This window comes from Puma concolor, chromosome D4 (assembly GCF_028749965.1).
Source record: "Puma concolor isolate L17-30 chromosome D4, mPumCon1.1.hap2, whole genome shotgun sequence".
NCBI classification, from domain to species: domain Eukaryota; kingdom Metazoa; phylum Chordata; class Mammalia; order Carnivora; family Felidae; genus Puma; species Puma concolor.
Window position 1 is genome coordinate 86518340 of NC_141679.1, and position 17875 is coordinate 86536214.

Here is a 17875-nt window from a genome sequence, read left to right on the forward strand (position 1 = left end):
TAGATCCAGGCTGAGACCCCTCCTTCTCTGGGAACCTGAGAACCCCCCCCCCCCAACTGCCCCCACAGCATTGAACTCCGGCGGCAGTGTTCATTCCAGCCAGAGCTGATCGATTTGAGGTGGACACCCGGCCCCAGCGGGCTGGGAGTCTGCACTGGAAGGGAGGGTGCTCGTCAGTCTCTGCTGGCACCGAGACCAGCAGAACATGTGAGCTCAGGAATTCCGTGCTGGGAAAAGCAGATGGACGCACAATGAGAAACAGAGAGACCTGCGCGCAAGGGAAAGGGAAAAGAAGGGGGGGTGGGGGAGGCTGGGAGAGCTGCTGCCTTGCCTCTTGAAGGCTTTCCAGGCCATTTCTGGTTCCTGGCCCTCGTGAGGCCCAGCTGCGTCCCTGCTCATGGACTCTGGGAGATACCTCGTGTCCTTATGTAACCAGCTTATTAAATGAGCTGGACTCAGTCAGGTGTAAGAAGAAACCAACTTAATTTTTTCCCCCGTGTCCTTTCCAACTTACCCTGTGGACTAGCTCTTTTCCCGGCAGATGGCTGGAGACTTAGCAAGCCCCTTCGTCCCCTTCGTCTTTCTGGCGTTCGGCATGAAGAAGCCGAGTCTGCTTTAACCATCCGGTCACTGCACACAGTGTGGTGCAGTAACCAGAGGTCTGGACTCCCTAACGCCTGGACCAGAGGCCTGGAGGCCTGGGGTGGGGGAGGGCCCACGGTCAGCACTGTCACTGGCCCCCACAACCCTCCTGCCTCCCGCTTGCCCACTGAGATTTGTGAGCCTCGGGGTTGGAACAGGGGAGAGGGGAAAAGTGAGGGGTCAGGGCCCATCTTATGTGGCCAGTTCAGTCGTGATTCAGAGCTTGCACCAGAAGCCCAAGCACCCACACTCTTTACCCCCCATTGCTGCTGCTGCTGCTGCTGCAGAATTTCCCTTCTGGGCACTTCTGACTCAGTTGCTGTGACCTGTGATACATCTTTTCCACCTCAACACTTATGGCTCCTTCCTTGGCTCTTGGGCCTCCTGCACTGTCTCCCCCCACCCCACCCCCCCGGCTGCCCTCTGGTTCCTAGGAAACCATATCCTTGCCTCCCCCGCAGCCCCTGATGGGCTTGCCATTTGCTCCAGTGTGGTCTCATTTCTCTCTGCCGCAGGTCTGGAGACTTGAGGCACGAGTCTGGTACTAGTGCTTATGCCAAACCCCTGGAATGGTCCCTCGAAGGCCCTCTCACTTGATTTAGGGTCGGGGGAACACCCACCCTCCGTGTGGTGGTGGTGGCCAGGGAGCATATCACAAGGACAGCTCATTCCCCCCACCCCAGGGTATTTTTCCTGCACCTCTCACACAGGCTGCAGAAGGGCAATCTGCTAATGTTGTAGAATCCTTTTGGAGTCACCCCCTATAGTGATGGTCCTACACCTTGCTCTAGGATGTGGGACACTTGGAAGCTATTATTTTGCCCTTAGCCTCTGGAGTCTCAGATAAAACTAAGGCCGAAAGAGGGCCTTTTTTAACATTTTGTTACCTTGAAACGTGCCCTTTCTGTTTAATCCAGTTGCCTGGCTTTGTCATACTATAGCCTAGAGTCTTTGCAAGCCTGCATATAACAGATGAGGTGGTCTCAGATCAGAGAGGACCCCCTTGAGCTCCCAAGGACCATCTGTAAATTGTGAGCATCCTAGACTCCCAATACTGTTGTTTTCGGCAGTCCAAAGGCTTCTCTTTCAGTCTTGCTCAAATTGGCAAGATTTTGCAAGATTTGGGGGAGGGGATCCTGCTCAGTGTCACTTGCTTGAAGAACATCACTGTCTTCCTGCTGTGTTCCCACATAAGCCCAGCAGGTCGGTGCCCCCCAGCGACCAAGGTATTGATGCAAACTGGAGTGTGGGGGCTTGGCTGGGATCAGAGAAAGTCTGGGTCTGCAGGTACCCTCCCCATGGAGACCTCAGTGACAGTAGGGCTCCTACGCCTACAGGCCTTAAAAGGCCACTGGCTGGGATGGGAGAGGAAGGACAGGTGCTGGTCTGAGTTGGGCAGACCTCAGGGACCTGGCTGTGTTTGCTGGCCGGTGGAGCCACACACCAGGCGCTACGGCACCATGCACTTGAGCACAGCTCTTCTGCATCCCCCCCGCCCCGACCCCCATTCTCTTCTTCAATGCTGTCGGCCAAACCCCCATTTTACACCAAGGAGAGCCAGTTCCACATGTCTGATGGGTTTATTCCTACCTCTCCTTCCATATAGCCAGGGTGTGGTTTGACTCAGGTTTGGGTTTGGGGTGGGGGTTGGGAGAAATAGCTGGTGTCTCGGCCTGCTTTTGTCTGGGTCACAGCTAGTCTAGAAAAAGGGTTATTCCACGTTGTCCAGCATGGCTTTCCAGAACTCTTCGCTTTGGGGTTTGGACCCACGACCAGTGACCAGTAAGGCTGGATGGACCCTGTTTTCCTTAACCATCAATCCTTCCATCCTGGACACACCAGTCCAGGTGTGTGGGGAGGCCTGGGCCAAGGTTGAGGTATTCTCCCCAAACACACCAAATCTGGTACAACAACTGATGACCTCGGCAGCCTACTAGAGGTTTGGGAGAAGGGAGCTGAGAACTCTTAGTTAGTGCCTGACATCCAGCACCTTCCGGATTAACTGCTGCTAGGGCATTTTTACCAGCTGTCTGACTGTGAGCCTCATTTCCTCCTCTTCTGTGAGGTGAGAACAATCCCTTCTTCACCTGGGTGCTGTGAGCATTACATAGAAAACAGAAGTCCAATTCCAAGCACGTAGTAGGGTGTAGTAAATATCTGTTTCTACCCAACTACATCTTTGCTAGAAGCAGCTCTCATGTGGCACTATTGCTAAGTCATTGGGAAGAGGGATTGCTGGGTCCGAAGGTATAAGCATTTTAAAAGTTTTGATGCATACGTATATCCATGTTTGATATACACGTTGCTAAGTTGCCCTTGAAACAGGTTGAATCAATTTATACTTCCACCCATAGTACAGAAAGTACGTATTTCTCCATTCCCTTGTCAACATGGAGATTTTTTTCATCTTTACAAATCTGATAGGCACCTTGTGATGGTTTGTGCTTGACTTAGTATCCCTCCCTCTCTGGTTATTACTGAGGTTGGCACCTTTTCTTCCTTATTGGCCATTTGTGTTCTAATGTGTTCGTGTGCCTAACGAAGTTTTCTGTCATGGTGTCTGTATTTTTCTTCTTGATTTAAGAGAGTTCTTGAGATAGCATGAATATTGATCCTTTATTTTTCTTATTTGATATTTGCCTTCAGCCTTGGTCATCTGTTATTTTTCAGAGGGCAGAAAATTTGGGGTTTTCTTTAGTCATATCCCTTAATCTTTTCCTTTTTGGCTTTGGGGTTTCCTGCCATGCCTAGAGATGACTTCCCAGCCCACAGTTGTGTTTTTCTGGCAGCTAATGTGAAAGTCAGATTGGAATGAGGGAGGGAGGCAGAGGGCTCCCGGTCCGGTGGGAAGCCTGTTGTAGTAGTTGAGGGGAGAGGAGACACGAAGGCAGAGAAAAGGGCTTTCGTCGATGGATGGATTGGCGTTGGTGTGGTAAGGGGAGAAATTCTTGTTTTTGACCTGAGTAATTGATAAATGGTGCCTTTTGGTGACATGGGCCCAGACCTGGGGGAAGGTGTTTCAGGGGTTGGTTGCACTGTCTAGGAGGTGCTTCTGGGACATTCAGTGAAGATATCCAGGACATGGCTGTAAGGAAGTGAAGCCCCAGAGAGCCTTCATGGCCTGGGGTGCTGTCTTGGGCCTCCTGATGGTGTACGTGGAAACCAAAGATAGGGAGAGTGTGATGTAAAAGATTTGGTGTATGTCCTTGGTGCTGAATCTGTATCTAGTCTCACTCAAAGAGACTCTGATAGAAGAGGCCCCAGGAAGGCGTTCCAAAACAGTAACACACAGTGTAGATACGTCCAAATAGCACTGATGGCTTTTATTGCAGGTTTGTGTCATTACAAGGATAATCTGGGAATATATTAAAAAAAACCCTCCCTTTTATATACACAAAACATGCTACATGGTACACTTTGTGGGAATGCTGAGGTAATAGGCACACACCCAGACATGGACAGTACCAAACGTTCCAACATCTCACACACCCCCATTCACACGCCCACCGGGGACGGTCTCACCTTCCTGACTCCTCTCTTGCTCCCTGCTTGGCAAGAAGAGTCCCGGTAGTACTGAGTCTGACACTTCGCGGCCAACAGGACTCAGAAAGCCACCACGCTGCAATGCACCAGCCAAGGGGTCCGGTGGCTCCTGGTTATTCAGGAGCTCACGAGAAGCGGCCAGTTGTCATTTTTGTGGCACCTGTACTCCAGAGAAGTGTAGTTTGGGGACGAGATGCGGACTCTAGTCAGCCTGAGAGCACGGGACCTTTGGTCTGTAGCCATTCGGGGGCCCCAATGATCGGGGGATGACTTCTCTTCACTTGAGTATCTCCTGGGCAAGGTAGGTTATTATTTCTGTGACGGTTAAAATGACATGTAGGCTAAAGTGTGAACGGAACATACAAAACTGAGAGTACATCATCTACGTGGCCGGGAGTTAGCTTTGGGGCCTGGCCTTCCCTTTCCTGACCAGAAACCTGGAGCCCAAACTGTCTCCTACTCAGAGGCTTGCCTGGAAAGAAAGGATGATATGACAGAAAAGGTAAGGAGTGGGTATGAAGGGTAGAGAAGAGCAGAGAAGGTGCCTGGAACCTCAGTGAGTGGCCAACGACTGGTACAGAAGGTACTTCCTGAATGGTGTTGGATGAACAAGTGGATGGATAGATGGTTGGATGGATGGATGGATGGAGAAAAAGTCCTGAGAATGGGGGAAAGTATAGAATGGAGAGGGAAGGGGATGTTGAAATTTGATCAGGTGCCCAAAGGGTTCTTTAGCGAGGAAGCAGGGAACCCCTATGTGAGTGAATAGCATGTAGACACTCCTGGAAAAATTCAGGCACGTGGACACCAAGGGTTATTCTTTGAATTAGAGCTACATAGCCTGTGATCTGCTCTCAGATTCGAGCAACACCATGTGAATGCAGTGCTTTTCGCCGAAGAGGAAAGCTGTTGGTAACAACTTCAACATCTGAGAATTGAATGTCTGTGCATTTAGGTATATAACCAAACCTATATACGTGTCTAGATATAGTACACGTGGTATATATCTAAATGCATATATATGTGGTACACACACATGTGCATAAGCTCAGCTCATGCGTATGTATATTACGAAGGTATTTTGCAGTTGGGTTTTCATTGTAGGGATTTAATGTATTTAAAGAAGGACTTGTCTGTAGTTCTGTCTTGTGTGGAAACATGAGGGTCTGTCTGATGTGAAGAAAAGCAGTAGGGACAGAGAATACTGTATTGATTCCATTCCATCATCTGCCGCAGCGATCGGGTAAACAGAATCCGGCGGCCCCATCCTCCCGGCCCCAAGGTGAACTGGCGGGGAGTTGTTCCTGGTGCCGGGGCCAGCATGGCCGGGTCAGGCTCCTGGCAATGGCCATGAGAGGTCAGGAGGGAGCTGGCTTAGTGGAAGGTGTTGGGGTTGGGCCGGATCATCATCACCACTTTCTTGAGTGAGTAGGACCCTCCTCGGAACTCAGCCCAGTAGACTCCATCCTGGTAGCGGCTCCGGTAATGGCCCCCACGGTACCAGACCCCGTTGAGGTTGGAGTGGGCACAGGCATTATACCACCAGCCTCCCTTCTGGTAGTGGGCACAGTTTCCTGCGGGAGACAAGGGAGGAGGTCACAGGGAGGAGGCAGTTGTATCCAAGGCTGCCATTTGTTTAGGGCCTTTAGCAGGGCCCTCTGGGAAGGTGGGGGAGAGGGCATTTGGAGCAGGAATGCTTGAGGGGTGGGCCAGGTCTCAGATTTGCTCCAACCTTTGAGGCTCGGCCTTGTGACCAGCGAACTCACCGGGCCACCGAATTGTCCTTGTGAAATGAGGGTAAGCGTGGTGCCTCCCGCACAGGACTGTGTGGTGATCGAAGGAGGGCGCATAGTTAAGCAGTTAGCCCGGGGCTTGGTGCAGAGGAAGCGCCCCAGGGAGGTTTGAATAGGAAGCAGAAATGACCTGGGGTGGGCGGGGGAGCGGCCAAAGTGTTCTGAGGAATTTTTTAAGAGTTGCAACTGTTGGATCAAGATTTTTATAGAATGACAAAGGAAGTGTTTAAGATGAAATGCTCCTCTGTTCCTCCCAGCCTGTATTCCAGCCAAGTATTTTTTTATGATTTCACAAAAGAAAGATATTTTCATAAAACTTCTGGCACTATCATATCATGCTGGATTTTGCTGCCAAGGACAAGCAGTTCGGAACAACAGTGAAAGTGTGGGCAAGGTGCAAGCAGGCGTGCAGGGGCATCGGCCTTCTCGGGGAGGAAGCGGAAGAGGAGCTGCCAGCTGCTTGGGCTGCTCTTAGTTAAAAGAGAGGGTCCCCGGTTTCCTGAGCAGGCCTGAGAAGTGGACCCCCACTCAGAGGAAGGGCTGCCTCGGTCAGGTTTGTGGGCTGGCGCCCAATGGGGCCGGTGGCCCTGCTCCCGCTGAGGCCTTGGGATGTGGTAAGGAGGCTGCAGGCTGGCCGAGGCAGAAAGCTCAGGGGAGAATGGGCTCAGGCACCCGCAGCCCCTGCAGCCCAGCCCAGAGTTTTCCTTGGGCTCTGTTAGGCCGTCACTCGAGGCTAGGGACCAAATGGCAGTGCTTGGGTTTGGAGAGCAGAGAGAGCCCTTGGCATGCCATAGCCAGCGTCCCGTGTGAGTGGAGGCCCCTCCTGAGCTTGACCTGCATGCCTCCAGGGACAAGGAGCTCACTTCCTTGCCAGCCACTGACGGTGCTGTTGCACAGGCCTGACGGTTTGGGTCATAGAACAGTCTTTTCCCTCCTATCCACGATGGCCCTCGAGATGCTGTAGCAGTCCCAGTGTCCCCAGAATCTGACTAGCTCCAAGGGTCCCCTTCCTGCCCTGCTCTTCTAGAAGCCTCTATAACCCTGCCTAAGAAGGCATACTGTCTCGTCAGGGGCCCCTTCAGTGCCAGCCAGCAGGTGGAGGTAACTGCATGTCCCCCAGTGTTGTGAGAACAGCCTGCTAGAGTGTGGCTGCCATGGGGACCTAAAGTGAGGACCTCCCTCCTCAATATGTAGGTACAGAGCTTGCCTGAAAAATGCAAGTGGTTCCTGGGACCTTAAAGAGGAGGGAAGTGGCCTGCAGACCAGGGGGCAGGGAGGGGGCCAGATTTGCCCAATGATAACAGACATCCTTGGTCTGGAGGTAGGGTTGGTCCCTCAGACAGGAGCAGTGCCTTGCTGGCTTTGCCAAGCAGCTGGGGTGCAGAGGCCCTCATCTCAGGAAACTGGGTGTGGGGCCTGGAGAGGCTTAACTGTGGGAGGTTGACATCTGGACTCAGGGCTGGATTGTATGTATGTGTGTCTCTTAGAATATTCTGTGTTTTTTTCCCCCTTGTTTTTTATTTAATAAAGACTTCCTAGTAAAGACCTGGCTTTGAGGCATATGACCCTGGACAAATCACTTCATGTCTCCTACCTGGTTTCCTCTTAATAGCTCCCTTACTACACTGTGTTAATAACACACGCTAATAATAGTAACCACAAAGACCGCCCACTTGGATTGAGCCCTCTTTGCCACGTCTGAGACAAAGCACTTGAGGTACATCCTCTAACCTTCTCACCACCCTGCAAGGCAGGCATTGTCCTTATTTCCCGATGTGGAAGCAAGGCCCGGAGAGATTAGTAAGCAGCATGCCCAAAGACACATGACTGGTAGGAGGCAGGGCCAGCATTATTACCCAGGTGTGTGGCCCAGGGTCCGTGGAGAGTGTGGCCTGAACACCTGGTGCCTCGGCAGAGAGGTGATGTGAAGGCTTGGCCCTGAGTGGCCCACAAATGTGTAATTTGTACACCTCTTTGCCGTTCCCTTTTTGTTAATGCCCCTCTGATCCACCTTTGTGAAGGTGGGCAGAGGAGTGGGTTTTCAGGGAGTAGCAACAGGGTCGGCCTTCTGGGCTCTGGAACCTTCCTCTTCTCAGGCTGTGACTCAGAAGCTCTGGCTTTGACCGACCTCTTTGCCCTGGCCTGCACCTGGGTTTGACTGTATGGGTCCTACCTGTGTAGACGTCATGGTCTCTGTCCAGGGTGGTGAACTGCTTGCCGTTATGCCAGGTAAAGGAGTCACCAGCATTGCCATGGTAGCGCCCCAGCCTCAGCTTGTAATACTCGCTCTCGGGCTCCAAGCGGAAGCTGGCATATTCTGCAAAGACTTTGCGGCCAGACCAGTCCTCCATGGTCACCAGCAGTTTGTAGTTGCCTTGGTTCGTCAGCCAGTAGATATTCTCCAGGCCTAGCCAGTACTCGCCATCAATGTTCCCAAACCCTTGCTGGGGAAAACGGAGGAGAGCGTTAGTGAGGGATACGTAGTGTCCTCAGCCCGCAGGGCCCCACTCTTGGATGCTCAGCCCTGGGCAGAGGAGATCAGAAATGGGTAGAGCATAAGGCAGGCCTGGGTTCAAATCCCCACCTCTGCACTTGGCTGTGACTTGATGAATCGCTTTTCCTGTCTGAGCCTCAATCACGCATCATTCAAGACTACTGAAAGTGTGCCTACTGTGTGCTAGGCATTGTGTGAACATGGGGGACACTGTGTTACCTTTACTACAGGGTTGTTGTAGGAACACACCTAATGTGGTAAACCGAGAGCCTAACACACAGTAGCCAGGCGACAGGAGTTCCTTGGACGAATCCTGACCACCTCTGAGCTTCACCGTCCCTCTCTGGGAATGGGATGTGTGTGAGGGTCTTGTGTAAACTCTAATGCACCAGACCGGTATGAGCTGTGACAAACACATGCTACATCTGCCCCGGCTCCCTTCTGGGTTTAAAATCAGCGGTTTTATTATTGTTTTTACGCTGAATTTAAGGAGTCATCAGCCAGGTAGTAGCCACTCAAAGTCTTAAGAATAGATGGGCTCGCTGATGATACTGATAGTATTCAGTGAGCCTTCCAGTGTATTGGCACTGTTCTCAGGACTTTATGTAGGTTATGTTATTAATCCTTGTGCCAACTCTAAGAGCTAGGTCCACAGAGGCCCAGGGTCAGAGAGAGCCTGAGGGTGACTCGGGATCTGAAGCAGGCACCCAGTCTTAACGACTGTGTTCTCCCGCCCCTGAGAAAAAGAATATGGGCAGGAGGAGGAAGGGGTGAAGGAGTGGATCTTCAGAAAGCAGAGGAGAAAGAGAAGAAAACAGCGACACGGGCTGGGCAGGAGGTGGGCTGGGAGCAACCAGGACAGGAAGGGGCCACGCGAAGCCACGCACAGGCGTCATGGCCAGGGTCGTTCGTAAGCTTTGGTGTCAGAGGCCTGGACTCGCTGCTGTGTGCAGCCCCGAGCAGGTTGTTTCACCTTTTCATCTGTAAACCGGGGCCACACCAGGATCTTCCTCCCGGGGCTCGTGTGAGACTAAAGCAGGTAACAGTTGGAAGCACTTGGCATGGTGCCTGGCACGTGGCGGTGGCATTTGGTGAACTGAGCTCCTTTTGCCACCTTCGGCACCACCCCTGTCATCTGCCAGACGTATGGCTGAGCCCAGTGGCCTTTCCTACAACTGGGTGGGCATTCAGCTTCCTGGGAATTCGGGCCTAGTGTTCCCATGTTTCCCAGTAGCAGGCCCTGGGGACCTGCCCCTTCTGGGCTGAGAGACCAGGTCTTCCCGCAAGGAGGCCCCAGCTGGGAAAAGGATGCTCCCTATACCCAGACAGGGATGAGGGGCCACCCCCTAGCAGCATTTCTACAGTCCCACCATGTCCACGGGCCTTTTGTGGTGTGTCCCTAACTCGTATCTTGTAGCAGTTGCCAGCGGCAGGCAGGGGAGGGGCTGCTGGTCCTCACCATCCCTGGTGGGTTTGCAAAAATGACCTCGTCAGTGTCTTCCTCACCTCACGTGTGTATTGCACGGGGCCACCAAGGCCTCGACAGGTCAGCATGCACCTTCCCTCCAAGTGGCCCTCTCACCGGCTGGTCAGGCCTCTTGGGGTGGCCCGGTTGCTCTCACCGACAGCACAGACAGGGCCCGGGGCTCTCACCTTGTATGTCTCCCAGTTCCTGAAGAAGTTGACGGAGCCGTCCAGGCGCCTCTGGATGACGGTCCAGCCCCCAGGGTCGTGCCTCTGGTCACACCACACCTGCATGAGGCGGTTGGTGTTCTCTGGCTTCACCAGGTAGATGGAGCTGGTGTCGTGGCCATCCTCCAAGGCCTGCAAACAGTCTCTCCACGGGCCTGGGGATACAGATGTGTGCACGTCAGAGACCTCCCTGTTGCCTGGCCATGGAGTCACATTTTCACGTGCCTCTCACCCCAGGCCGCACTCCAAAGCAAGCACAACCTCAGGCAGGCCTCCAGCTGGGAGCCACAGGCCAGCAGTGAGAGGGGACTGATTTTAGTTTTCTGTAAGTTCAGGAAATAACGTGATGTAAAGGCAAGAGCCTGGGGCTAGGGGTCAGGGTGCCTGGATTCCCAGACCACTTTTAGCTCTGACTCCCTCACGTGGTGATTTGGGCAAGCATCCTTACTTCTGCAAACCCTCAGTTTCCCTGGTTTGTAGAAAGGAGATCATATTTACCTCTCTCAAGGTTGTGAGGATTGCTGAGATCCTTTGTGTGGAGTTCCTGGAGTGCTTTATCTTTTAGCTGGTGGTATTGTGAAAAGAGAGATGTGCCTACCAAAATGCAGCAGTGTGGAGCACTGCTCGGGCTCGGTCGGCCTCACCCCAAGCAGAGAGACGGGTGACTGCCCTCCTGAGTCCCGTGGGCTGAGGTTGGCCCATGTCACCTCAGTCCCAACTCCATGCTTGCCTTTTCTGTGACAGTGCCTAGGGACAGTTGCAGTCTTTAGTGAGGAACTTCCGTGGGGTCACAGTGCCCAAGCAGTGTCCGGAATTTGGCCATGTGGCCAGAGGTGTCAGGATATTTCTGAGATTCAGACACTAGCCTCCAAACAGCTTTTTTGGGGGGACCAGTCCCACTCAGCCCAATATGCGTATTTTCCAAAGGAAGCTCATTTAGGGCCAGATGCTCAGAGCATTCTGAGGTCACTGTGCTATAAGCAGGTCCACGGACTTAAAGGATGGTGTCCAGGATACCTTCCGGTCCATGGCTTTCTTCTGGAACTGAGACCAGATGAGTTTTGTGTTTTTCTGGGACTTCACTGAGCTTGGGCAGCCCAGTCAGAAGGAACAGGTGCCATGAGGGGTCTGAGGAGCCACCGTAGGCTTTTCACCACCCCACCCCCACCTCCCCTAGTGGTCTCCTGGATGTCGGTCACATCAGCAAGAAGGTTGAAACTGGGGTCACCAAGGTCCATAGAAGCTGGGTTCTTCCTTGTTGATCTCAGGAACCTTCAGAAGTTTGTTTCAAGACCTAACCATTGAACTACAGATTTTAAAGTAAATAAAATTGCCACAGTTTGCTTCAGCTTCTCTTCAAAATAGTCCTCAAACCAAGAATTGTTAAGACCAAAAGTGCTAAGGAAATTTCCTCTCATTCTCTGAATGTGTGTGTTTATTCTAACAACTATTTGCTGAGCCCCCGCCCTCGCAGGTGCTGTGCCGGGTAGTGGAAGCCTAGGGCAGGGTTCAGGGCGGCTCTGATACCCAGCAAGGGGAGAGCTGACCTCACCAGCCTCTCTCAACTTGAACTCCTGTGCATTCCTGTCCTTTCCCTTCTGCGTGTCAGGGAGGGGCATCGGCGGAAGGTATACTCGGCTTTTCCTGCATAGATCTAACTTCTCAAGATTCCTTCCTGGTTAGACTTGGGCTTGGTTAGTCCACACGTGATAGTTAAATGAGAAAAATTTGGCGGGTTTGTTGTTGTTCTTGTTGTTGTTTTTCTGGACAGTTCAGGTGGGCTTTTCCTGAGTCCTTGTACTGTGTTCGAGCCTCCCCACCCAGAGCCTGACGGGGAAGGGCAGGGGCGGTCTTGCTCACCCCTCCCCACCCCCAGTGCCTGATCTTGCGCCTCAGAGAGGGGGGTCGCTCTTGGTGCTTCCCGCTGACAGGGAGAGCTTCTCACCATTTACCTGTTCACTAACCTTCTCCGCCCCAACGGGCGGGGCGGGACCCTAAGCACTGGCCAGGCAGATGCTTCCCTCTTTGCCTTGTGCGTCTTCTGTCTTGGAGAAGGGGAGGCCAGACCTCCAGAAAGAGCATTCAGGAAAAATAAAAAGGTTTTGCTTGTGTTCAGCTCCCAGCCCCAGGGACCAGGGCAGAGAATAAGGAGGCTGTCCCCGACCGCAGAGCGCACAGTGGCCGTGGGAGGGCCCCCAGCGCTTTCCCAGGTCAGAAGCACAGGAGAGGCTCTGGGAATGTCTAATGGGAATGCTGGGGACGGAGGTCCAGCAGAGGCCTGGAAAACACCCCCCAAAACAAGCAGCCAGCCCTGTTACTGCAGGGCCTCCCCGGGGCTCTGGTGGGGCTCTCAGAGGGACGGTCTTGGTTTACAGGAAGCACTCCGTCAGGAGAGGCTTCGAAGGCCACTGGGAGAGTGGCAGGTGGGTCTCCCAGCTCCCAGCCTGAGCTGCTTTTGTGGGTGCCGCCCATGCTTTCAGCTTCACCTTTGACATTTCTACAGAGGGCTCTTTTTAAAAGGCAAGTGCTTTAAAGTGTGAGGTCACTTGTCGTCACCCACTGGACAGATGAGGAGATTGGAGCATGGGGTCATTAGGTGCCACCCCTGAGGTTGGTGGCTTATATGGCAGATCCAGTGTCTGAGCCCAAGTGGCCTGGGTGGTCCAGAGCCCAAGTCTAAAACTCTTTTCTTTTTCCCCAACCATAGTGAACTCCAGGGTGGGGGGCCCAGGCTGACATATCTGTGTCCCTAGGACTATTACGAATCTTTGCCAGTCAGCCAGGTTTAAAAAATAAACATTTACACTTCTTCTTTGTCAAGGTATTAATACCTTTTCAAAGTTTTTATTGAAGATTTGTTTTTCTTCTTTGCTTACCTTTTGGTGTCCGCCTATTTTCATCTATTTTAGTATCTTTTATGATGTAGAATTTCCCTTTTTTTTTTTTTTTTAAGGCAAATCTGGCAGTTTTTTCCTTTAAGCCTTTCCAGAATCATGGAGTAGGAATAAACTAGTAAAGAGGTGTTGCGTATTTTCTGCTGTTAAAAAAAAAAAAAAAAAAAAAAAAAATCTGCGTGTCTCCTGCACACTGCACTTGGCCTGAGTCTCAGGACCCGTCAGCTTCCATCAGTAACCACATTTCCAGACCGGTTTCCCTCCGAAACCCTCGCAGAGCCCTAGCAAACCTCCTGCACTGAAACACGCTCCCTTTTCTCCCATGAAAGGCACCAGTGGCAAAGGTCAGAAACCTAAATGACGGACAAAAAGGAGTCAGAAAAAATACTCAGCATTGGAAAACCGGCAGCAGTAATATGATCAGGGGGCAGGAAATGGCAGCAGGGCTATCATGTGGCTCTGTTCAAATGGCCGATTCAAATGAGAAACCTGTAGCTGATACAAATACAGGAGTCAGGAGCCCTCAGCTCAAATCTTGGTGACTCCATTGCCTCGCACTGTGTCCTCGGAAAGTTCCTTGAGCCTCAGTTTCTACTTCTGTAAACAGGGGTAACAAAGCCACCTGTTCTGGGGGCCTCGCAAACACAAGAGCACCCAGCGTGAGGCCAGCCAGGGCAGGTGCCGCTCGGGGTTCTCTCTCCTCCTTTCCTCTGCTGGATGAAAGCTGATGGTTTTGAAATTGTCCACTCCCCACCTCCCCACAGCCACATACACACAAACAAGTAACTGTATTTGCTTTTGAATTTCCAAGACTAAAATGTACAGTGATTTACTGGTCGATGTTTTCTACAGAGCACATTTTAGAAGTCACAGCTTCAGTGGAGAAGCCCCCAAAGATACACCGAAATGAAGAATGGAAATCCTTTTTGTCAATGAAACTGCGTTTTCAGTGTGCAGTGGGCAGGGCTCTCCCCCTGGAACAGTGCAAAGTGCCCAGGCGGTATTTCGCTTGGCTCCTCTTCTGAAAGGGCAGCGTTGCCCAGAGCGTCAGGCCAACACTAACTCAGCAGCACCACGGCTCCGAGCGGAGTAGTGCCCGACCTCATCTCTATAAAGACCATATTTACACTCTCAGCAGAGCTGTAGCCAGAACGTTCCACGTGAAGGGAAGTGCAGTCACCATGGCCGAGCTGAGCCTGCGTGGTTCCTTAGAGAAGCAACACAGGGTGTGGAAAGCACACAGGGCCTGGAATCGGGAGGCCTCAGGAAAAAGGGATACTGGCGATGGGAACACAAAGTATACAGGTCTTGGGCCCCCAAACCTCAGTGTCAAACCCGGTGAGGGTTGGAGGTGATCAGGTTTGAGTCCCCTCACTGCTTCCTTCTTCCTGTCTGGGGTTCTTACACATCAGAAGCATAGCCTCCTAGGAAACCAGGAACCACTTCTTGATAGCTGATCCCATGCTCAGTATGCCCGGTGAAGCGCCTTTCTGGTAAAGCTGGGCTAGAGCCTGCAGCCCGGCCAGACCTAAGTGTAACTGCCTAACCCCAGGTTCCTCTCTGGGTTGGGGGCAGACCAGCTCAGCCTGACCTGCCCACTCATGTCCCTTTGGAGAAATGGGTTACCAACTGCATCAGCTGTCAGTGCAGTCACCCCTCCTGCTAGGGAAACGTGGGCCCGTGAATATCTGACCAAGCCCACTGGCAGCACGTTGGAGGCCTGGAGCTAAGAAGTGGGTAGACAGTGATGCCTCTTCTCCCCGGCTGCTCCGGAGGCCTGCAGAGAGGAGCAGAGTCCCTCCTGGCCATCAGCTGGACCAGACCACGTGGCTGGCCAGCGGCCTGACTGGCCTCTTTGACCCATAAGCCCAAGTCTCAGGACTTGACCACCTGAGGCTGTGCAGAGGCCCTGTGTCCTGTGGGAAACGTTCTAGGAATGTTTTAGTTCGTAGGAAGGCGCCGGGGAGAGGCTTCTGTGATAGTACTGAGACGCGCTGCTTTTTCGTGAGAACAGTATGCTGTTTTCAATTATTCTCACCGATGATCTGTCTCCAAAAAGTCTTTGTGCCACTCCCTGAAACATTTTTCTAACAGGAGAACTGACCAGTTGTTGAAATTGGATCTGGAATTTCCTATCCAAATTAATCCATCTGAGAGCCAAGGCACGTGGACTGCTTAGGTGTGAGTCTTGCCCTGGCCAGCGTCAGGACTCGCCAGGCGTCCTGGGTGAAGGGCAGGAGAGCAGACACTCGGAGAGGGGATCGGTGAGGAAGAATTACATGGGCTGCTTGAGCCTTATTTATCCAGAAGGCTTGGATAGATAATATTTTGGTCGTGAACATATGTATTCCATGTCAGTCACCACTTTTTCACTGAACTGGAGTACGAAACAATAACCTAAACACAGGAACAGCTGGTGTGTTCGCAAAGGCACCTGAAGTTCCTGTAGGGCCTCAGAGCTGATGTCACGGGTGTCATTGCTGGTGCTGCCGGGGAAAGGGTCCAAACGCGCGTGCCCGCCGTGGAGGCCGCTGTAGTCCGCAGACGACGGGCACGGTGCCTGGGGCTGACGAGCTTTTCAGGAGTTTATGAAAGTATTTGAGGCCTAAAAAAAATTTATTGGCTCTAAAATACGAAAACTGCAAAATCAAAGTTTATAAGTAGGTGATTAAATTTCTACGAAGTGGGACATCTTGTCAAGTTCATTAATTGTTAAATTTAGTCTTCATAAAAATGTTATTACTTTTGAAAACAATTTGTAGGTTAGATTTTCCTCACTTCCCAAAAATTCCTGAACATGCCTGATGTTTGCCGAGAAATCAGAGCCAGCCATAAATTAATTGTGTTACTCTTGGCCAAATAATTTCAAAGAGCAAAATTTAAAAAATCCGTTCAAAATTTTTACAGTGAAGGTTCTATTAGATGTGGGAGGTGGGCGTGTTTCAGCGGATGTGATACACAGGGAGACTTCCCATGTAAGAGCTCCCGGAGCCCTCGAAGATCATAAAGGGGTCCTGTTTCTGCCTGTCTGACCTCAGGGTAAACAGACTTGGCAGCATTCCTTCCCAAAGGACACTTTCAAAAGCATTGTGCCCACTCCTGGGTTTCCATCAGTACCCTTGGGCAGGAGGAGAAAGATGGGCTTTAAAGCAATTTAAAAGCGAAAAGAAGTTCGCCCTGGAGGGGCTGTGGTGGGCTCACTGTGTGCAGAGCTGAGCCACACACTGTGGCTCCCAAGACTGGTCGGGGTGAAGCCCGGAGTTCCTTTGGTTCAGTGGTTCAGTGGCACCCAAGGCTGCCCCGGGGCAGGGATGTCACTGGACACAGAGGCGGGCAGCACTTTGAGCCTCCCTGGATATAGCGATGAGAGTGAGCAAGCGTCTCTCAGTCCAGAGGTCGACGGTGCTGTTCTGCAGGCACATCGTGGAAGAGCTGATCAGACCCGTGACGGCAACCCACAGGTACTGGGCAGGTGGTGTTCAAGCGGTCTGCCAACCTATTAACCCTTTCCAAGATAGGGAATCAGCTTATGGGCTTGTGCTTACAGAACCCGTGTTGGCCTTCACTGATCACCTTTTAATTTTCCAAATGCTCACGAACCCCTCTCTCTGATCTTTTTTATAATTTTACTGGGGTTTAAGCTAATTGTTCCAGATTTTCTAGTATTTCATCCTTTCTCTTTCTGAAAAGAGGGCATTTGCCCAGCACCAAGCCTGTTCTTCGTGATTTCTGGATGATTGGGGGCAGTGATTCTGAGTGCTTATCTGCTGTGCCCTCAGCCTCCTCATCTCCTCCTCCAGGAAGTCCTCCCCAGCCCCAGAAGAGCTACTTAATCCTCCTCGGGGTTCCCATGATGCCTTATGATATATCTATTTGTCTATCTATCTATCTATCTATCTATCTATCTATCTATCTACTGGAAGAGAATAAGAATGATGACTACCATGTACCTGGAGCCTTTTGCCAGCCAGGTGCTTTACCCAGGCTTTCATTTCCTCCTCACAAGCCTCTCCAACAGGGAGGGAACTAAGTCCCAGGGAGACTGCACGTCTGGAAAGAGGAGGCTCTAGGGTTAGAACTCACGTCTGCCTTCTGGGCCTCTTTCTCCCTGCTGCAGCGTGCTGAGTCTGTGTCACCATGCTAGGATTGCTTGGGGTCCCGTCATCTCATCGGTCTCTGGGATCCTTTCGGGTGGGAGCCTCATCAGGGGCGTGATCGAGTGTCCATCTTGCCAGCACTTAAGGGTCCCTTAGTGCCCCGCGTGCCTTCCCCCATCTCTTCTCCTTTCTTCACCACCGTGAGCCACGTTCTCTTTGTCATCTTCCTTCTGTTCTTCCCACTTTGAGAATCAGTGATCAGTCAGGGAACATCTGGGAACAGGAGCCCCACAGCAGAGGGTCATCAGGATCCAAACCAAAACCTGGGAACGTGTGGACGGTCTGTCGTAGGAAGTCTGCCCGTTGTATCTGGGATACTGCCAGACGATTGGATTTCTGCTCTTTTGGAGGTTACTCTGGACAGACCCCCTAAGACATCTTAATTTCAACAGTTAGAGGGGTTTTTTTTTGGTTTGTTTTTTTAAAAAAACATTAGTCATTTAAACTAAAATTTTCTTTTTCTTAGCAAAATTTCTCTGTATACACTGTAATTCTAACTTAAATTACTGTATTAAAAATCTGCTAAAGGAAAATCACTTATTCATTTGAAAAAAAAAAAAAAAAGGCATTACATAAAAGCATTCCAGGTCCTGTGGTTCCACTGGCTCATCTTGAGGTACAAAGCCAGGATCGTCAGGCTTCTTTTTTTAAGGCGCTCCT

The 17875-nt window shown here is 51.6% G+C and overlaps 2 protein-coding genes across 26 annotated transcripts in view; one reads left to right on the forward strand and one right to left on the reverse strand.

Moving 5' to 3' along the window:
• Positions 1-17875, forward strand: part of RALGPS1 (Ral GEF with PH domain and SH3 binding motif 1) — a 313342-nt gene that overhangs the window by 177549 nt on the left and 117918 nt on the right. The gene's annotated exons all lie outside the window — the stretch shown is intronic.
• Positions 3941-17875, reverse strand: part of ANGPTL2 (angiopoietin like 2) — a 34339-nt gene continuing 20404 nt past the window's right edge. For all 10 annotated transcript variants that reach the window (XM_086684061.1, XM_086684060.1, XM_086684069.1 and 7 more), the window contains 3 exons: positions 10126-10319; positions 8152-8422; positions 3941-5759 (listed from right to left, as the gene is read on the reverse strand). In XM_086684061.1, coding sequence (XP_086540187.1) covers positions 5560-5759; positions 8152-8422; positions 10126-10319 — 665 coding nt within the window. In that variant the 3' untranslated portion in view covers positions 3941-5559. The remainder of the gene's footprint in view (positions 5760-8151; positions 8423-10125; positions 10320-17875) is intronic.